An 18628-nucleotide genomic window follows, 5' to 3' on the forward strand; every position below is an offset into this window, starting at 1 on the left:
TTGGCCTAAAAAACTTCAAAAATTGACTTTATTTTTTCAAAAAATTAACTTTATTGACCTCATTCAACAAAATATAAAAAAAAAGAGAAAACAAGAAAAAACAGAAAATTCACTTTAATTAGTACTTCAATTGTGATGTTGACAGATATAGCATTTTACATTCTCTGATAGGAAGTTTCTGTCTTTGGCCAATAGCTTATTGAGCATGAAAAAACTCCGTTACACTGAAGCGGTTGTTGGTTGGCAACCTTGTAGCAAGCCTTAGACTGATGAATTCTGCAATTGTGTACTAATTAATTTGATCACTCCTGGGCTGTTGTAAGGAGTCATTTCTACAGATAAAGGTACTACTGTGTGGACGTGCACTGTGCTAATGCTTTCCATATAGTTAATATTCTTTTATTCCTATTATATATGTATATATATATATATTTTTTTTTATATATCTATATATATATGTTATTAATACAAAAGTTTTATTCTTTGCCACTTCTGCGAATTTGTACCACGTAATTGATCGTTTGTCTTCCTTGATCATGAACTCAAACATGCCATCCACGTACTGCTAAGACGACAGACCATTAAAGAGCTTCTTGTCCATGGTTTCTTCACCAATCATCTTGAACATGGACTGCAAAATGATGAAATAGACATCGCTTAAAACGTGAAAGAATGAGTGACCGTGTTGTAATAAAAAAAAACTATCTCGCATATCACAATATTCAGGCCATACATATCCGCAAATGTTCAGGCCTGTCTGTTTTGTATAACTTCACAAGGCAGTGCGATGACTGTTTTTTATGACTTCACTACCTTTACCATTGTAAACATTTCCTCATTCGATATTTCCCCTTTCTCATTTAGGTCAAACATGTTGAACGAATGCAGTAATTTTCGATTCAACTAACCCTGTGCCGACAACGAGAAAGCGCAGAGGATTCCGCTAAAGTCGATTGTTTCATCTTCATTTGTGTCAAAGGTCCTATATACGATTAAATTTATATAACCTGGTTACTCAACCATGTACAGAACCATATATGACTAAATTATAATATAAATGATAAATTAAATTATAAATAGTGATAATTTTATCGAAAGTAGGTCACGAAGCGAAGTAGTTAAAAATAGGCGTTTAGGTTAGGAAAATTGGTGTGCAAAATGTCGACTTTAGCTATTTAGGGTTTAATGGAAGTTAGACTTAGACTGGAAGGAAGACGTAGGTGATTTTTAGTTTAATACGTTACAACTTCTATGTTAGTTTAACAAACAACTGTGAAAATGAGCTTTGAACGGAAGATGGCATTTGATGGAAGAAATAGTGGCAGCCCAAATTATATTAGAATTTATAATTACATGGACTAAATTGTAATTTCGACTGGATTTACTTGAACACGAGTTTGGTGAATGAAGTTGGGTCACCGGCTGGAAAATAAGTCAAGTATAACGATATAAATTCTTCAATGGTCATAATCCCGGAAGGGAATCTCTTTTTAAACGATTTCTAATATTCCTGATCTCTTTTTCGCTGAAATCAGTGCGGTAAAACAAATTTTTTAATTCTCTTGGAGGTAGCTTCGACTCCCGTTGCCACATATTTTAACTTGACAACGATACAATCAAAACAAGCTTTCTTCTGTTTGAATACGGAGAGTTTGTGCAAACTTCAAATCACAATTTAAGCTACAGCCTATAAACAACAATAAATTAAGTTGTTCCACGGCAACAGAAGAAAATTTCAAAAACCAATAATATAAAGATAAAAAATACTTCATCCTTTATATAGGCTGATTGTTTTTTGTAAAATTTCGGTACGTCTTTTTTCATTTTTCATTCAATTTTCACCCCTCATGTAGAAGATGCCCTCAGTTTTTGTGGGTTTGAGAGAAGAGATACTGATGTTGGGGCTGGTGTAAGCATCTATTTTAACAGAAATACGGATCGAGTATGCGGGATTAGCTTCGCTATACCTAGTAGTGGTTAAGAGGTGAAAAGTGTGACAAGAAAACCTCAAAAATTATATAGCTGTTCGAGTATCCGGCTTAAAGCTAAAACAATACAAAGCTAAGTAGTAGAACAAAATAGCATTAGAAAGAGAAATGTTTTTAAATTTTATTTGACTTGACTAGTTTTTTTACAGTTTACAGTTTACTACATTTTTTTATATTTTCCGATCAAAAAGGCCTCTGCAATAATTTATACAAAAGCTGGGTGTATTGACTGATTGTTGGTGGATTAGTTTCGCGTTCCGTGATATTTTGTATCATGCGAAGTAGTTGTGCAACGGGAAGCTTACCATTAAACCATATACGTTTCGGATCCGGTCTAAAAACCTCTGCAGGCAAACAGCTAGTGAAGGCGGGTAGCTCGTGCCGATTTTTTCCTTAAAATCCTAAATTCGTTACTATGATTGAATGAGTTAAGTTCATTGAAAAAAAGACAGGAAACATGAGCATGTAATATTTTCACAAAAATACGTTCGTACTTCTTTCGCAATAGTTTCCGGTTAAAAACTATTGACGTTGTTACACAGCACAGTTTTCGTTTGTTACGTTATAATTTTGCCCAACCTTTAACAATAAAATCTAAAATTAGAGACACACTATTTTAGATATTAGTCAAATTTCTTAAAAGATGTTCCAAAGTGCTGACCTGTTTATTAACGTTAAAGGGTTCTTTAAAGTTTGTTTGAACTTACTATAATTTTTTAAAACTTGCAGCATATTATATACGGTTTGGCAAATTAGGATTGAAATAACTTAAGCAGTTGCTTTCAACGTATTAGGTTATTATTATCGATTGAAACATTTACTTTGCGAATTCCTTGCTAAAAATGAATGGCTTTATCCAGGGCCGGATCAATGCAGTGGAAAACGTGGTAGTTGCCACAATTAAGTCTCGCGCTTTGGAGGGACACGCTGAAGTAAACTTTATGCTTAATTCAGCTTTTCTTAATTCTCAATTATTTAATTTTATAGTACTAATTAACTTATCTAACCTAATTATAAAATTTCAGCAGCTTTTTTAATTTTGCAAGTAGGCATGTAGAACCCTTTTGACTAATTAGGATATCTTAACTTGATTTACTTGTTGCATTATTATATTTGACTCTATTGTTGCGTGCGGTTAGAATTTTCTAACCTTTTGCCGGCGAAAAGGTTTTAATATTAAAACAGAAATAGCTCACAATAAAAGGTTTTTACTATAGGTGCTGTACACTTTCTCAGTTATACTAGTAACCAATAATATAAGTAATACTACTGCTTATAAGATGTCTACAGAGTTGAAATCACCTTGACTAGGTTAGACAACTCATCTGTTGGCTTTGATGATTCACTTAACTAACTCTGTCTCTCTGCTCGCTGGTAAAACTGCGAGCTCATAAAACATGAAAGCGATGGGAGTTAAAATTTAGACATGAAAAACACAGCAAGTCGTAGCAGGTGCAGGAGGCGAAACAATGTTTGGACAATGTGAGATACGTATAGCTAAAGCCGAGACATTGAGACATATATAAATAAAAATCAGCGGTATGGTTAAGAAGTGGGCATTTCCAATAAAGACTTCATATCAGCATAGATGCTAAAAAACAACTTGGGAACGTACTTAAAGGAATGTTCACACGAAGTTATTCAGAGCAAGTTTCCAAATATCAATCGATAGTTGAAGTGTTTATCAAAACGACAATTTCATTAACTTCAATCAAAAGTAGAAAACACTTTTGTAAGAAATGGTGAAATGTTATTAAAAATGCCACCCAGGCCGCTACAGACATCTGAACTAGTTTTTATTATTTTTTCAAATGACCAACGTCTGTTTGTTATTAAAAAACGAAAATTTTCCGGGGCCCAGCCGTTCGTTGTTCTGGTCATGGCTTTATCTAGGGCAATCGTTATACAGCATAAGAGAGAATAATGGGGCTTAGGAAAAGAACAGGTTTAGCTTATCAAATTCTTCCATTGCAGTTACTGCTAAACTAGTGTCTTACCTGGTGCATCGTATACAACTGAACACAAAACGTCTTCCAGGGAGCGTGAGAAACTTCGGCTACCTAAGACACGCTTTCAACAATTTGCAAAGTTGTCGGAATGCCACGTCACAATCTGTGCATGTTGGTCTGCCAAATGATACAAAACTCATGGCGAAACCGTATGCTAACATTACAAATGCTATAACTTTTGAGTTATTTTAAATTAACGGTGTTAAGCTAAAGTTATGCAGTCAGGTCCATCGAGTGTTTCAACTATTTGCATAATTTCCGATTTCAAACATCTTAAACTTGATTTATCAGCTACTTTAGTTTTAGTCCTTTTTTAAATTGAAAGACTTTTTTACAGTAGAACTTTGACAAAAACAGCAATTCTTTTTATTTCCTTCATGATTGACAATTAACATATAGGCTTTTATACTTCTGAAAATACTTTTTCAAATATTACACTTGAAACTTAACCAACTGTACGTACATTATTTTGTAAGTGTCGTTTTATTTAGTTTAAGATGAAAAAGCTCTACCGCTTCTCTGCACAAACAATGGAGTCCCCCACGGGCAAAACTTTCCTTCCTGCAAGCAACGATCTCAAGTGTAGAAAAGGTCAAGTAAATACTTGCACAGTGCACTCGCAGTAAACGTGGAATGGTACCTTGCGTGGTACCAGGGCAGCAGTACTTAGGCGTAATTTAATGACAGGTCTGGTGGGTAATAAATACAAGTCATACCGTAACAACATTAAGGTAAACAAACACTCGATAGATAGATAGAATAATTAATAATAACTGCAAAGTTGTTATGTGCTATACAACGTACACATTTTTATGCGCTGTATAGTATAGGCTACTATTACACCAACAGAGAAAAAGTTAGCTTATATATACACGGAAATATTAAGCAGATCAAATGCCTGAATGAAAAACGGTTAAACGAGAAAAGTTGTAGTGATTCTAAAACTATGTCTCTCACGACTTTGCAAGGACTTTACAGTCTCCTAAATTTACAGTACTTTGGGGCAGCTAACGGGCTTCTTTTTGTATCTGACTTGGGCAGGAACCAAGCAACATTAATTTCATCCAACATTCCAAAAGCACAGTGTTAACTTACAACCAACAAAGTTTTCAAAGCTTAGATCATCGTCGCAAGTTTTAGAAGTACACTATTCAGTCTAAAGCATTTACGTCACTTGGGAGAAATATGAAGCTAATATAATTGTTTGATTATTACCAAAGCAAAGCTGGTCCCATATATGGTTACAACTAATTGCCGCTGCTGCGTGCATCACGAAACTGGAATCTTTGCTGCCCACTGCTTTGAATTCATTCAACGGAATTGGCTAATTGCGGTCCCATAGTCAATGATATTAACTTATGTTGCACATTCTACTAAGGCCACAGGCAACTTTTTGAAGTCCTTCTGCATCGCCTTCTGACCGTACCCCGTGTAGATGGCCTGCAAAAAGTGAAACAACGATAGCTTGTCAGATGCCTTTCTGATTCTTATCTATGTCTCTGATATAAAACATCTTTTTGTTATTCTAAACGCACTACAGTAGTACAAACATTAGTATATGGCAAAAGAATTCGAGTTCCGTTTTGAATGGCTCAAATGATTCGATGTAATTCTTTTTCTGAATGGTATATGTAGAAACAAGAAGCTATAGTAAATGCAATAATTAAGCACAAAAACACTCGGATGTCAAATCCAAATCTAATTTTTCCTATATTTCGTAGCTTTCCCCAAACAATGTATAATTTCCAATCTGTCACTCATCAACATTGCGTAACACCTGACAGAATTATCAAAGCCTAACTATACCGGTAGTCTCAAGTTTTAGTTCTACTGTAAAGTAATCAACTGCTTTTGACATAAAAAATACGCGCAAATAATTAATAATTGTTTAACAACCAAAGTATGCTATATTAGGCTTAAGACGTACTGCCACTGCGGCAGAGTTCCATTAGCTTTAGGAACGTCGGATCTCTGTAAGCCGCTTCTGTGAATTCATTCCATGAAACCAATCGGTCGCCGTTCTTGTCCATGATGTTGAACAGGTGTTTTACATATTGTTCAGGCGAGCGGCCACCAGTGTACTGCCTTTCCATACTATCTTCACCAATCAACTTGTATATGGCCTGCAAAAAAGTAAAATAGAGATTGCTCAAAAAGTCAGCAAAAGCGGTTTATGACAAATGGTTATCTAGCAGCCTGTATAGTGAACAACATTATGTTGTAGTAGCGGCCAAACACTTATTTTTCGCAACTGTAGTTGTGGCAATAATAAACGTACATCACTATATCTATACACCATAGCAACAGATATATGAAATTGCGATCGAAGCCATACAAAATAAAGAACGAATACCGGCATTTCACCATATGGTTACCTTCATGATTACCAGCATATCTTCGCTAGTTATTTCACCATCCATATCTTGATCGAACATGTTGAACGACTGCAGTAATCGTTGATCCAACGAACCCCGCAACGATAACGATAAAGCACACAGGATTTCGCTAAAGTCGATTTTTTCATCTCTATTTTTATCGAAGGTCCTAAAAGATTAAAATTATATAGCCTCCATAGCTACTCGACCATGAACAGAAATTTATATTGGCAAAATATAAACATCTGAATTAAATTAAATGGTAAAACTAAATTCACCTGAACACGAGTTCGGCAAAGGACGTCGAGTCCCCGATTGCAAAAAAGCTATTGTATAACCTCATTAGATCTTCCGTTGTCATAATTCCTGAAGGGTATCTCTTTTTAAACGATTTGTAATATTCCTGGATCTCTTTTTCGCTGAAATCAGTGCGGTAAAACAAATCTTTTAATTCTCTTGGAGGTAGCTTCGACTCCCGTTGCCCCATATTTTATCTTGATAACGATACAATCAAAACAAGCTTTCTTCTGCTTGAATACGGAGAGTTTGTGCAAACTTTAGAATATAAGCTATAAAGAAACTACACAATCCGTCATTGGCCGCTATGCGTATATAGCCTGAAAAATTGTGTGTAAGTTAAGTAGGCTAACTTTAAAATATATATTTTACGTCATTCTATGTGCATTGGTGACTTTGTGAAAAATTTTGCGTCGGAGCTGCAAACAGAGTTTCTGAGTTTCTCAAAGTTGGAAGTTTTTTTTTTAACCAAAACCTCTGAAGCAGGCTTACACAACACTGCAACTTTGGTTGCTTTCAGCTAAACATCGTTTCCCGATGAAAAGTGCCTGAACTCCTTTTGAGGTAGCAAAAAGCTATTACTATAGTAGACCTATAGGCTACGGCTGGTGCTATGTTGCAAACGTCCATCGTTCACATAACGACCATCCATATTAAGCAGAATGCACAAGATTAGCTTGGGGAATAGGATGTTAAAAACAAATCGGAAATCAATAAGTCAAAAGAATGATGCAAACTTGCTACATCGCTACCATTGCAATCGACAAAACCAAAAATTTTTGTATCTGTTGCTTCCAAGTCACGTAGAGCTGCTACCTTTGGACCCCTTTAGAAAAGATAACAGTGTAGGAACGGTAGAAAAGTATAGAAACATTTTCTTGACAGTAATAAAGTACATTTATTTTTAGTAAACTAAAAATCTTTCAAGTAACTCTGGTTTCTACATTAAATTTCATATACCCTGTATGCAGAAAAAGAAAAAGTTATGGGATGGCCAAAGCATTTCTATGTTATGCTGCGCCAATGTTTTTCCAGAGCCAAAAGTCCAAAAAGAATTCTTCTTCTACTGCTTGTAACTGACTTACATCATCATTTCCAATAAGTACAGCTGTACACAGCCAAGTTCGTAAGCTTGGTAATTGGAAATTAAGCGATGAGACATCGTCGTCGAATTAAATTGTGGATAAGCCTAATTGCTAGTCTTTCAGTCCGATGATGTAGATTCCGGTGCCATAACGGCACGTTGCGTTTTAAAAGTCGTTTCACAATTCACTTAAGATTTTTAAAAGGTTGTTCACGAATTAACAAGGTTATTGCCATAGTGGGGAGGTTTGCTTAATACACATTTTGCGAAAAAACGTCTGAGTTTACAACAGCAACGTAAATCCTTCATTAATAATTAATTAACACGCCATGTTTGAGTATCCCTGAACTATAGCGTACAAAATAAAGATAAGTAAGGAATTTTAATGCATGTATTTAATATAGACCGGGTTGCAAATTTTCCTGTCCATTTCCATCATTGGTCTATACTCTATAGAGAACTGCTCTTGCGTACAATAATTGTGACCAGCAATAATTAGCAAGCATGGTCGTTGGTCTCAATAACTATGATGCAGTTTCTCGCTCGTGCGAAATCGAGGATGGAAACAACACCTTTTGCAGAAGGCACTTTGGCAAATAAAAGAATAAAGTAAACAAGCGTTAATCCCCATGAAATGGTAAAATACCATATGGAAGAAATCACTGGATTTAGAATAATAAATGATTATACCAAATGCCATTTTTAGTATATCGATTCTTTATGAGTAGTTATAGCGTTGCAGACCTGGAAGCATTATGCATTTTATCGCATGTGAAGTTATGGTTGAAGGTGTTTTAAGCATATTTTATTGTTGCACATATTATAATAAAACACAAACATTTAAGGGGCATATTATGACCTTTTAATTATGTGTTCGTATCGGTTTATCGCATTTAAAGGTGGAGCGGGGCTTATTGCAATATTTTAGGATATATATTCTCGGAAAAGTATCTTGCTATAAGTTACACATGATTTGTGTGAACTACCAAACTCCTCACTTGCGAATTTATAACTCTTCCAAACACAATTCACTATTGCTTAATTTCTATCATTATACATGACATGGTGGGAGTGTCGGTGATTCAGGGATAAAGAAAAATTTATTGATATACATTCTTTCACCATTATGAGGTAACATATATATTTAAGGTTTTCTCAGTAACTTTTTTGAATCGTGTAAAGAAGATTCTTATATGGTCCCATGCCCTATTTCAAACACTGATGTGCCAAAAACGTGACGAAACAATACTTCTCTCTGGTTATAAGTTAGTCTACCTGGTAAGGTTTATGCCAAATGCCTTGGAAAGCATTGCCTTGAAATTGAAAGTTGAAATGGTTAGAAGTTCCGCTTAAGCACACATTATATAGATATATTTAGGCGTAACGTTCAATTTCATACTCTTAAGAAAATCTTTAAAAAGTCTTTCTCGAAATGAGTTGTGAAGAGTGCTGCAAAAGACGTTGGTAACTGTAACGGGAGACTCAATCGTTTTCCAATTGTTTACGATGTTATTGTAGCATAGTTTTCGTAATTGCTAGTGTGTATAAGTCATAGTCGGCGTATCCACTATTCATCACAAATACCATGAATGAAGGGAATGTAGAGGCAATTGCAGTATTATACTTTTTAGTTTATTCGTATATTTTAGTACGGGTTTATTTTTGATCCGTATATTTTTATTTAATTGTGGGCCCCAACATTCTGCCTTCTCTTAGCCAAAGAAACGAGATTACGGTCCTTACGATGGAGTTTCTTTTTGTGGTTTTCTTTAACCATCTATTTGTTGTTCATTTAAGATATTTATTTTTATTTTAATCAAACCATCTTACTTTATTTATTTAATTCGTATGTTGATATCCGTGTTTTTAATGTTAGGGAACATGTCCTCTACTCTTTTGGGTTTGGTGGCCATGCTAACCTACCATCTTATAGCGCAATATATGATTATACGTAAAATGTTAACCATAAACTAAAATTGTCGTAAACTAAATGAATTTCATACTACAAACAATTTTATGACAGGGTCTTTCTGGTTGCTGAATTTTGTTAACAAAAACCACCTAAATTTCGCTTACCATGCAATATCGTCACAGAATTTACAAAGCCAACGAAGTATAACTGCTGCTTCAAGTTTTACAAATACTTAATCCAAGGCTTTCTGCGACATTTGTAGAAAAAACACAAAATAATCATCGTTTCACTGTGAAAGCAAATTCGTTGTTACAACGTTCTGCCGTTCTTGTCAAATTTGCGAAAGAGCTTTAATACTCTCATCATTCTTAAACCCCTCAATGAATTCATCCAACGTAATTTGTCCGTCATGGTTTTGATCCAAGTGGGCAAACATGTGATCCACGTACTGGTCAAGTGTTTCACCTCCGAGAAGTTTTTCCTCCATTTTTCTTTGACCGAACATTTCAGAAATAGCCTGCGGAAAAATTAAAATCGAAATTACTTCAAATGTGAGATGAAATGGTTATGATTGCGATCTAGCGCTCAGTTGCAGTAGACCTTTTATCTATAGAGTAATCGATTTACCTGAACTTTAGTATTAAAACCTACAGCCATCACCGCACACAACAGCACCAAAACGGAATGGAAACAAAGTGGCCTTAATTGCGAAATAAGACAAAGCAAATGGCTACGTCATTTGGGACGCCCTTGGTAAAACAACAGTTATTTTGCCGGAACACGCTCCCTTTGCCAACATTTGTCAAATCAGGACGACTCACATTAAATCGAAATGAGTCCTTTCTTTCCGATATATATTTAAACCAGACGAAAATATTCCGATTAAACGTTCAAGGGTGACCATTTTCCGATTTAGCGTCCAAGGGTGCAGTGTGGCAAAATTGGGTGAATCCATTGCAGGAAAAGACTGCATTGGCTATATCTAAATTCATATCTATATATCAGGATGATTTAATTATATAGGATTTATTTTAAATCAGGGCAATTAAATTATATCGGGACGATTTATTTAAATCGGAAAGAAAAAATTTCGATATAACTAAATCAGTTCGATTTAATGTAAATCATGCTGATTTGTAAAATGTTGGCTTATGTAAATGCTTGTTTTGTAAACGTTGCAAAACAAAATTACCAACGGGGCCCCATAACGTCACACTTTACTGGGGTACCGTAAAAAGCTTGTGCATCTCCTGCTTCGATATTGCACCATCCTTATCTTGATCGTACATGTTGAACGCCGCTTCTAATTTTTCTTCAAGTGTTCCTCGTAACGTTACTGACATAGCAGACAAGTACTCGTAAAAGTCGATTGTTCCATCCCCATTTGCATCCAACCACCTGTATAATTTCAAAGTAGAACACAAAAGCGATTTGTAAGACAATTACATGGCACCGTATTTACCTAGTTTAAGTTTACAACTTTAAGTGAGTCCATATACCTTATACAGTGTAACGGAAAAATTAAAATCACCTAAACGCGTGTTCGGCGAAAGACGAAGGGTCACCAATGACATAAGACTTCCTGTATATTCGTTTAAAATCTTCCACGGCTATTTTACCAGTAGGGTATTCATATTTGAACAACTCGTAATATTCTTGGATCTCTTCTTCTGTAAACCTTGTGCTCGTTTTCAGCTGACTTAAAGCGCTCCCTGATGATCTTGACTTATGCTGTCCCATATTTTGTGTTGATTTGTGACGATTGACTTCAAACAAGTTTCATTAGTTTGAACACAGAAAAAATTGCACAGCCTTCAGAACCACAAGTTAACAACCTATATATAGACAGCAGAAGCAGCTTTGAGCCACTGACTAAATCTAAAACCCAAATATCAAGCCAGTTTTATTAAATTTTAAATCAACACTCATTGATTTTCATAAGAAAATATTTATTTTTATAAAACTTTTAGATCCTATTATATTGAAAACAACCATAATGTAGTCCTATTACAGTATAACCATATCTGAAAAATCATTTAGGCCTACAGCCTCTTCTTACAGTTACGGTACTATCATTCTTAGCTTTTCAAAACTTGACTTTTCTTTAAAGGGAGTTCACTGAGTTCGTGCCCACATAAAAACAGGGCTTCCTAAATGTGGAATTGGAAAAAAGTTATCTCAGAAGTATTCACTTACTGCAGTCAGACAGCGAAGATTTCACATATCTGACAAAAAAGATGGAGAATTAATAGAAAACAATATCTATGCAATACAGAACAAAGAAATAAGAAACAGATTCTTTTTGCTTGACACCGTCTTCTTTTTGTACATTTCACCAAAAATATTAAAAAGGGCGTGCGTGAGCAAAATGAGTTATTGGCTCTCGCATCAACCCTAAACGCTCTAGTCTCGCGGCAGTGTTAGCATATTGTTTCCACTGACTGACCACACAACGCATTGCCGTGAAAGCGCTGGTGTTATTAATGGAGTACGGTAAACAATAAGAAACTCCACAAAAACACAACGAACAAACAAATTTAGGAACTTTCAGTGAACTAACATATTGCAAAAATCCAGGCTTCCCAAACACGAAGATAACTAGAAAATTATAAGAACAAGTAATTTTATGCTTTAGCGGCTTAAAACCAGCAAATTACAAAGCAAAATGGTAAGAAAAAGACGAAAAAAGCTTCGTAAATTTTAATTAACGTGATACTAGTGTTACCTAATTATGGTAATGGAATAATAATCTTTAGGCCTATACTCGGACTGAAAAAAGTCATGGGTACGACTTAAAAAACCCGGCTATGGTGAGTCATCGGTCAAACCCCGGTTATCGAGCTAGCCTTCGTTTAAGTTCCGAATGTCACACATTTGAATATGTGTTTTTTTGATATTTTATGTCTTATAGCCTGAATCTAGAGCTGTTCACCAGGTCCACTGAGCAGGAGCAGGCGTCGTTACTGCCTTGCCCAAGAGCATTTCGACGGTAGCACCGCAGCTGCTATGTATCGAACACGGGCCGCATTTTTACGAATCTGGTGCACATTTTCTGAAACAGTTTATAACTGGACTTTGTATCAAACATGAGTTTAATGACTTACCGTCTATAATATAGACTCTATATCACTTCTTTGCTTCCAATGGGATTCTTAATGGCAATGTAAATAGTTATGGTTAGTATATACAAACTGTGGTATGTAATCTGATGCAATGCCAAACTCCATATATTATACAGCACCACGTAACATACTCCATATACGATTTGACAATGACTCATTGGCAAAATAGTGATTTAAGCACTGTCCTTCTACGACTGTTACATCGTTAGTGATCAAACAGTTACACCAAACAATTTTTATCAAAACAACTTTTTATAACAACAAATGGCGCATTTATGGCAAATCTTATATTACAGAAGTATGAAGAATAAAGTGACTTAAACATTACTGGCATTGACAACGCCAACTTTTCAGAACTGATTACTGCTGAAACTTAACTGAGCTGGAAGTACCAGACCGAGTGCGTTTTACAAGTCAACGTAGAAAAAATAAAAAGGCTTCCAAGGCAAGAAACAAAGTTTGGGCTGCCTAAGGCAGCCTCCGCAATTTGCAACGCGATTTCTTTTGCCACAAATGAAACGTCACAAGTTGTTCGTCGTGGCTTACTGCTGATAAGAACTGGTAAGTCTGGGCAATAACGAAATGGAAGGAAATATTTGTTTCATGTGATCAAGTATTGGTTTTCTTGTCCGCCCAATTTCCAAGGGCAATTACAATTTCCAAGGGCGTGATTACAATTCTTATGGAATTATCATACACATAAAATTTCTGCTAAGATCTTTTTGTACAGACTTCAGCCGTTGTATCAATTAATTATTCAAACTCAAATGTACAGTAGCTTTCAATATTTTGATAGTACAGTATTAGGAATTCGACTCAATGAACAAATTTTTGCCCTTTCCGTATAGCGCCAAGCCAATTAATTGTACGAGCTTTGTAAAAGTAATTTATTTTATCCAACTTTCAAATTTTAAACTCGTGTAACGATTTTCCTCGAAGTATACTCTCAGCTTCCCGGGTGTATTAATTGACAAACACATTAAGCATTATTTTAGTGATGTGTTTTACATTTTACTTCATAAAACCTGCTCCTGAAAACGGTCGGTAAATTCTGCCCTGTTCCTGGTAACACCAAGTGAAGCTACATATTTTTTTGAAAACGTAACATGTTAGTTGTTAGATGTTAGATGTTAGAATGCAGAGTCGTAATCGCTCGAGTCAGTGACTCAACTCGAGTTTGACTTGAGTCACTTTTTGCAAAGACTTAACATGACTCGAGTCGGTCCTTGTTGATTAGATTTTAGTATCAACGCTCAAAGATTTTCTTAAATGAAATTTGTTTGTCTACGAACGCGTAGAAGATCGCAAAACAAGCAAATTTTCAAACATTTTAAACGTTTCTCACTTATAAAAACGGCGTTTATGAATCTGTATGGCTTGGCTTTAAATATCAATTGACTTGACTTGACCCGAGTTATATTTTGCCAAATGTCTCGAGTCAGTTGTTTCAAAAAAACGCGACTTGACTTTAGTCTTTATAGACAATAAATGACTTGAACTGACTTATACGATTCGAGTGTGATGACTAGGTAACGATTCTGTTGGAATACGAGAATACATTTAGGAGAAACTTATATACGAGTTTTGTGGTTACCGTAAAACCTCTATTTCACCGCCACCTCTAATTGAACGCCACCTCTAATAGAACACCACTTTTAGCGGCGGAATTGTATTAGCAGGTCTCTACTGATAATTATACAATTGATTATGTTTTCACAATCTAGCAGTTAAAGCAGCCATTTAAAAGATACCAACCAACATACCGGTAGTAACAATGCAGTATCACGTTACAATAAGCAGCAGTAAAATAGAGCGCCTACCTCTAATTGAACGTCACCTCTAATAGAACGCCACTTTTAAACAAGAGTTGAAAAATAGAGCGCCATGGCGGTGAAATAGAGGTTTTACGGTAATTATAATCTAGAATCTAGATCAATGTCTCTCGTAAATTTTAACTTTAAAGCAACTAACAGGCTCCTTGTTGTAGCTGAATTGTGCAAAGAACCAAACACACTAAATTCAGGTTTACTTTACAAGAGAACAGCGTAACGACGGACAAAATTATACAAAACTAAATTGCTATTTTGCCTTTACCATTTTGAAGCGTTTGGTAAAGGTTCTAAAATACCAATTGTTTTTCTGCAAAAGCGAAATTGTTCTCAGGCTTATTACATATTCTCGCTGCCGTCAACTTGCATAAGCCTCACGAGGCTCGGGTCCTTGTAGACCGCAAGTGTGAATTCTTTCAGCGTAATTAGCTCGTCGCCGTCCTTGTCCATGGCGTTAAACATCCGTTCTACATGCTGCTCAGGCGAAGGGTAATTTTTGATGTCCTTTTCCAACAAACATCCTTGACCGTACATCTTGTATGTGGCCTGCAATAGGTGAAATAAAGACAGCTTAGAAAAAGGTTGGCAGAAAATTGTTCGTTTGATATGTTCTTAGATTGCCGTCATACGCCCGTTATAGTGAACGAATTTTTTGCTTAAGTAAGTACAGCCTACTGCGTCATATTGGGTGAATTTTGGGTAGCAAAGATCATAATAAGTAAAAGGAAAGTGGTGTCACAAGTACGTTTTTTGTAGAAATAATGACAGCCTTATTTTAAAACTGTCAACGTGAGAAATTGGTGTCTAACACTACGTTGTATACGCCCATAGCGTACTATCCTTTTCTGATGTCGTAGTTTTTTGTATAAGCAATGGTGGCTTTTTGGGAAGGTGAGGGAGGTGAGAATATCCTAGGGTAAAATTTTTGAATTTACTAGGTCCAAAATGCAAAACAATTCGCTTTTCTTTCAACAGCAAACTGCCTGAGATTTATTTATAGATTTAACCAAACACATCAAGTTCGACGAAACCGTGCATCAGTTTGCTCTGTGGCACCCAAGATCTCACATCCTTCATTTCTTTGTTTCTATCGAAAGCCTAATACCGAAAAGGTTTGTCAGCAGAGAGCACAACTTTTTCATCGTCTTGGCAAGATGTCTAAATCACGTGAACGTTTGAGCATTATGCTATATGAAAATAATTTAAAAGCAGGAGGTGACCAATTCACGCAGAGGTTCGATTCACACAACTTTCTCCTATTTTAAATATAGTTCATACAGCTAATTAACATGAACCAGTCAATGACTCCTGTCCTGAAAAAGTGCGACTAGTTAACATTAATACTTGTATGCAATGTTTGTTTTTTTACAGCGCGTATACACGCCTTAGAAGGGGACGGGGTGACCGCCTCGCTCGCCTCACCCTAAAGCCACTACTGTGTATAAGTTATATTTGTTTATTGTCTGCTTTTTAATAAAAAAGCTTATCATATAAGAAAAATGGGTAGCAACAGTAATACGCTAAATATTACTTACATTATAAACTTACATTTCTACATCACACACAGTACGCACACCATAAAATTGAACTTAGATTAGTTGGAAAGCCAGGAAAGGTGTGTCGGACGAAAAAATAAAAATTTTTGCAATCTCGCACATCACGGTAATTACCATGATGATTTCCAGCACCTCGGTCTTTGTTATTGCACCATCCTTATCTTGATCGTACATGTTGTACGTCCATTCTAATTTTTCTTTAAGCGAACCACGTAAATTCACCGATAACCCACACAAGAATTCGCGAAAATCGATCGTTCCATCACCATTGGTGTCGAAGGTCCTACAGTATACACACGATGAAGCAGAACACAATAACAGTTTGTAACAAAAGTAGATGATACCGTACATGAATTTGGTGTAACACAGTTAGTAACCTATTGACTCATGTATAGAGTTTTTTAAACTTTAGAGTGACATCATATTCATATGAAGTTTTATATTGCATTGGCAAAGTTAGATTCACCTAAACGCGTGTTCGGCAAAGAACGACGCGTCCCCCATTGGAAACCGTTTTTTGTATAACTTTTTCAATTCTTCTATGCTTAATTTTCCGGATGGGCAGTCTTTTCTAAACGACTTATAATATTGCTGGATCTCTTCTTTGGTGAATTCGGTGATGTAAGTCAGGTCTTTTAAGGTCTTCGGAGGTATCTTGGAGTTCAATAGCCCCATATTTTACCTCCACTGACCACAGTTAGTTAAAAACAGGCTTCAGTCAATTTCAACGCTGAAGGACTTGTGCCATCTTTGAAGTAACTTGCATGTATCAGCAAAGTCGGAGTCACTATACAGCAAAAAAATGGAAGAAAGTCAACAAGTAAAACTTGTCGACAGACTGTATTGTTAAAACTCTATGAAACTACCTTCACCTGGCCTATACAGTACGTCAGAAAAGTCACTACAGATAGCATTAAACGTCTTCAAACAGATTTTGTCTGCACAGATCTACCTAAGTAATTTGCAAGGTTATTACTGTAGCCTACTAACTGTCAAAATGTCACGGAACAAGCTATAAAGTGTGGTTTACTGTTGTTGACAACGACATATATGGTTAGCCTATAGTTAATCCGGAGCCAACTTCTGTTTCATGACATTTAGCTTTCGCTGCAATTTTTATTTTCTGTGGCTGCGTGGTGGCAACTCAAACTCTATTCAAAGTTTTATAAAACACAAATAAATTGTTCGTTTTCTTTCGATTCCATTAACACCTCTGATAGGTTTGGTGACAGTTAATCACGCGACACTTAATCACGCGACACATAATCACCGACACATAATCACTAGGACATTTAATCACGCGACATTTAATCACGCGACACATAATCACTAGGACATTTAATCACGCGACACATAATCACTAGGACATTTAATCACGCGACATTTAATCACACATTTACAATATTTTTTTACATTTACAATTTACAGCAATGTTATGCATAGGAAATGTAAGCAACTGCACTTCGGTTGTTATACGAGCCTGGCACCGACTTTTCTGGTAGAGTTTGCAACGCCACTGAATCGTTCCGTTTGCGTACTCACGGTGTTTGACAAACTCGTACTGTTTGTGCAGCACCGATTGATTCCCTTTCGATGTTAAGCTAAACTGCACTGTCTTATTAGTCATAGTAGCCCTAATGTCCGTTCGCCCCGACATTTCTGGTAGAGTTTGCCACGCCACTGAATCGTTCCGTTTTTATTAGTCATAGTAATGTCCGTTAAATTAAAATAATCACGATTTACAACGGTAAGACAGCGGCAGGCTATAGTATAGACAAAGACACTGTATAAATGTCGTGTGATTAACTGTCTAGTCATAGTAATGTCCCCTGAATTGAAATAACCACGAGTTACAACGGTAAGACAGCGGCAAGCTATAGAGTATAGACCAAGGGTCCGCAACCTAGGGCCCGCGGTCCGTATCCGGAACGAGATTGTCTGTAGACTGGACTAGTCGTTATAGATACAAAGAGATGTGGCGGTCGTGATAGTAAATTGTAATAATTTATTCATTGGCATTGTTCCAGAGTTCCAAAACCGACACAAAACAAGTAGCATCGTATTTTACGGTGTAACGTTTTGATGGTACTTTGGTCAAGAGCTTCGGTGACAATACAGTAGAATAATGTTAGATATTACATAGGTTATACTTTCGGACAATATAACAATTAGACTTTATGAAGCTGGTGTTGATTTAAAGAAACATTATAGAGAAAGCTGGCGCAACGGAGTCAAAACAATTGTCGGGGAGTCGCATCCAAGTGATTATGTGTCGCGTGATTAAATGTCGCGTGATTACGTATCGAAGTCGCGTGATTAAATGTCCTAGTGATTATGTGTCGCGTGATTAAATGTCCTAGTGATTATGTGTCGCGTGATTAAATGTCCTAGTGATTATGTGTCGGTGATTAAATGTCGCGTGATTATGTGTCGCGTGATTAAGTGTCGGTACACCC

At 36.1% G+C, this 18628-nt stretch overlaps 3 protein-coding genes across 3 annotated transcripts; all 3 read right to left on the reverse strand.

Moving 5' to 3' along the window:
- Positions 1 to 3434: 3434 nt before the first annotated feature.
- LOC143450308 (hippocalcin-like protein 4) lies at positions 3435 to 6984 on the reverse strand. Its single transcript, XM_076950791.1, has 6 exons — positions 6651 to 6984; positions 6373 to 6541; positions 5925 to 6120; positions 4461 to 5437; positions 3986 to 4114; positions 3435 to 3877 (listed from the first exon to the last, which is right to left on the reverse strand). The coding sequence occupies exons 1-4, from the start codon at positions 6857 to 6859 to the stop codon at positions 5349 to 5351; spliced, it is 663 nt and encodes a 220-aa protein (XP_076806906.1). The 5' UTR covers positions 6860 to 6984; the 3' UTR covers positions 3435 to 3877; positions 3986 to 4114; positions 4461 to 5348.
- Positions 6985 to 9943: 2959 nt separating this feature from the next.
- On the reverse strand, positions 9944 to 11539 carry LOC143450310 (neurocalcin homolog). Its single transcript, XM_076950794.1, has 3 exons — positions 11197 to 11539; positions 10895 to 11063; positions 9944 to 10182 (listed from the first exon to the last, which is right to left on the reverse strand). The coding sequence occupies exons 1-3, from the start codon at positions 11403 to 11405 to the stop codon at positions 9997 to 9999; spliced, it is 564 nt and encodes a 187-aa protein (XP_076806909.1). The 5' UTR covers positions 11406 to 11539; the 3' UTR covers positions 9944 to 9996.
- A 2877-nt stretch (positions 11540 to 14416) lies between these two features.
- Positions 14417 to 17162, reverse strand: LOC143450309 (visinin-like protein 1). Its single transcript, XM_076950793.1, has 3 exons — positions 16639 to 17162; positions 16287 to 16455; positions 14417 to 15162 (listed from the first exon to the last, which is right to left on the reverse strand). The coding sequence occupies exons 1-3, from the start codon at positions 16845 to 16847 to the stop codon at positions 14956 to 14958; spliced, it is 585 nt and encodes a 194-aa protein (XP_076806908.1). The 5' UTR covers positions 16848 to 17162; the 3' UTR covers positions 14417 to 14955.
- Between the last annotated feature and the right edge of the window lie 1466 nt (positions 17163 to 18628).

The sequence above is a fragment of the Clavelina lepadiformis genome, chromosome 3 (genome assembly GCF_947623445.1).
Source record: "Clavelina lepadiformis chromosome 3, kaClaLepa1.1, whole genome shotgun sequence".
Classification (NCBI taxonomy): Eukaryota; Metazoa; Chordata; class Ascidiacea; order Aplousobranchia; family Clavelinidae; genus Clavelina; species Clavelina lepadiformis.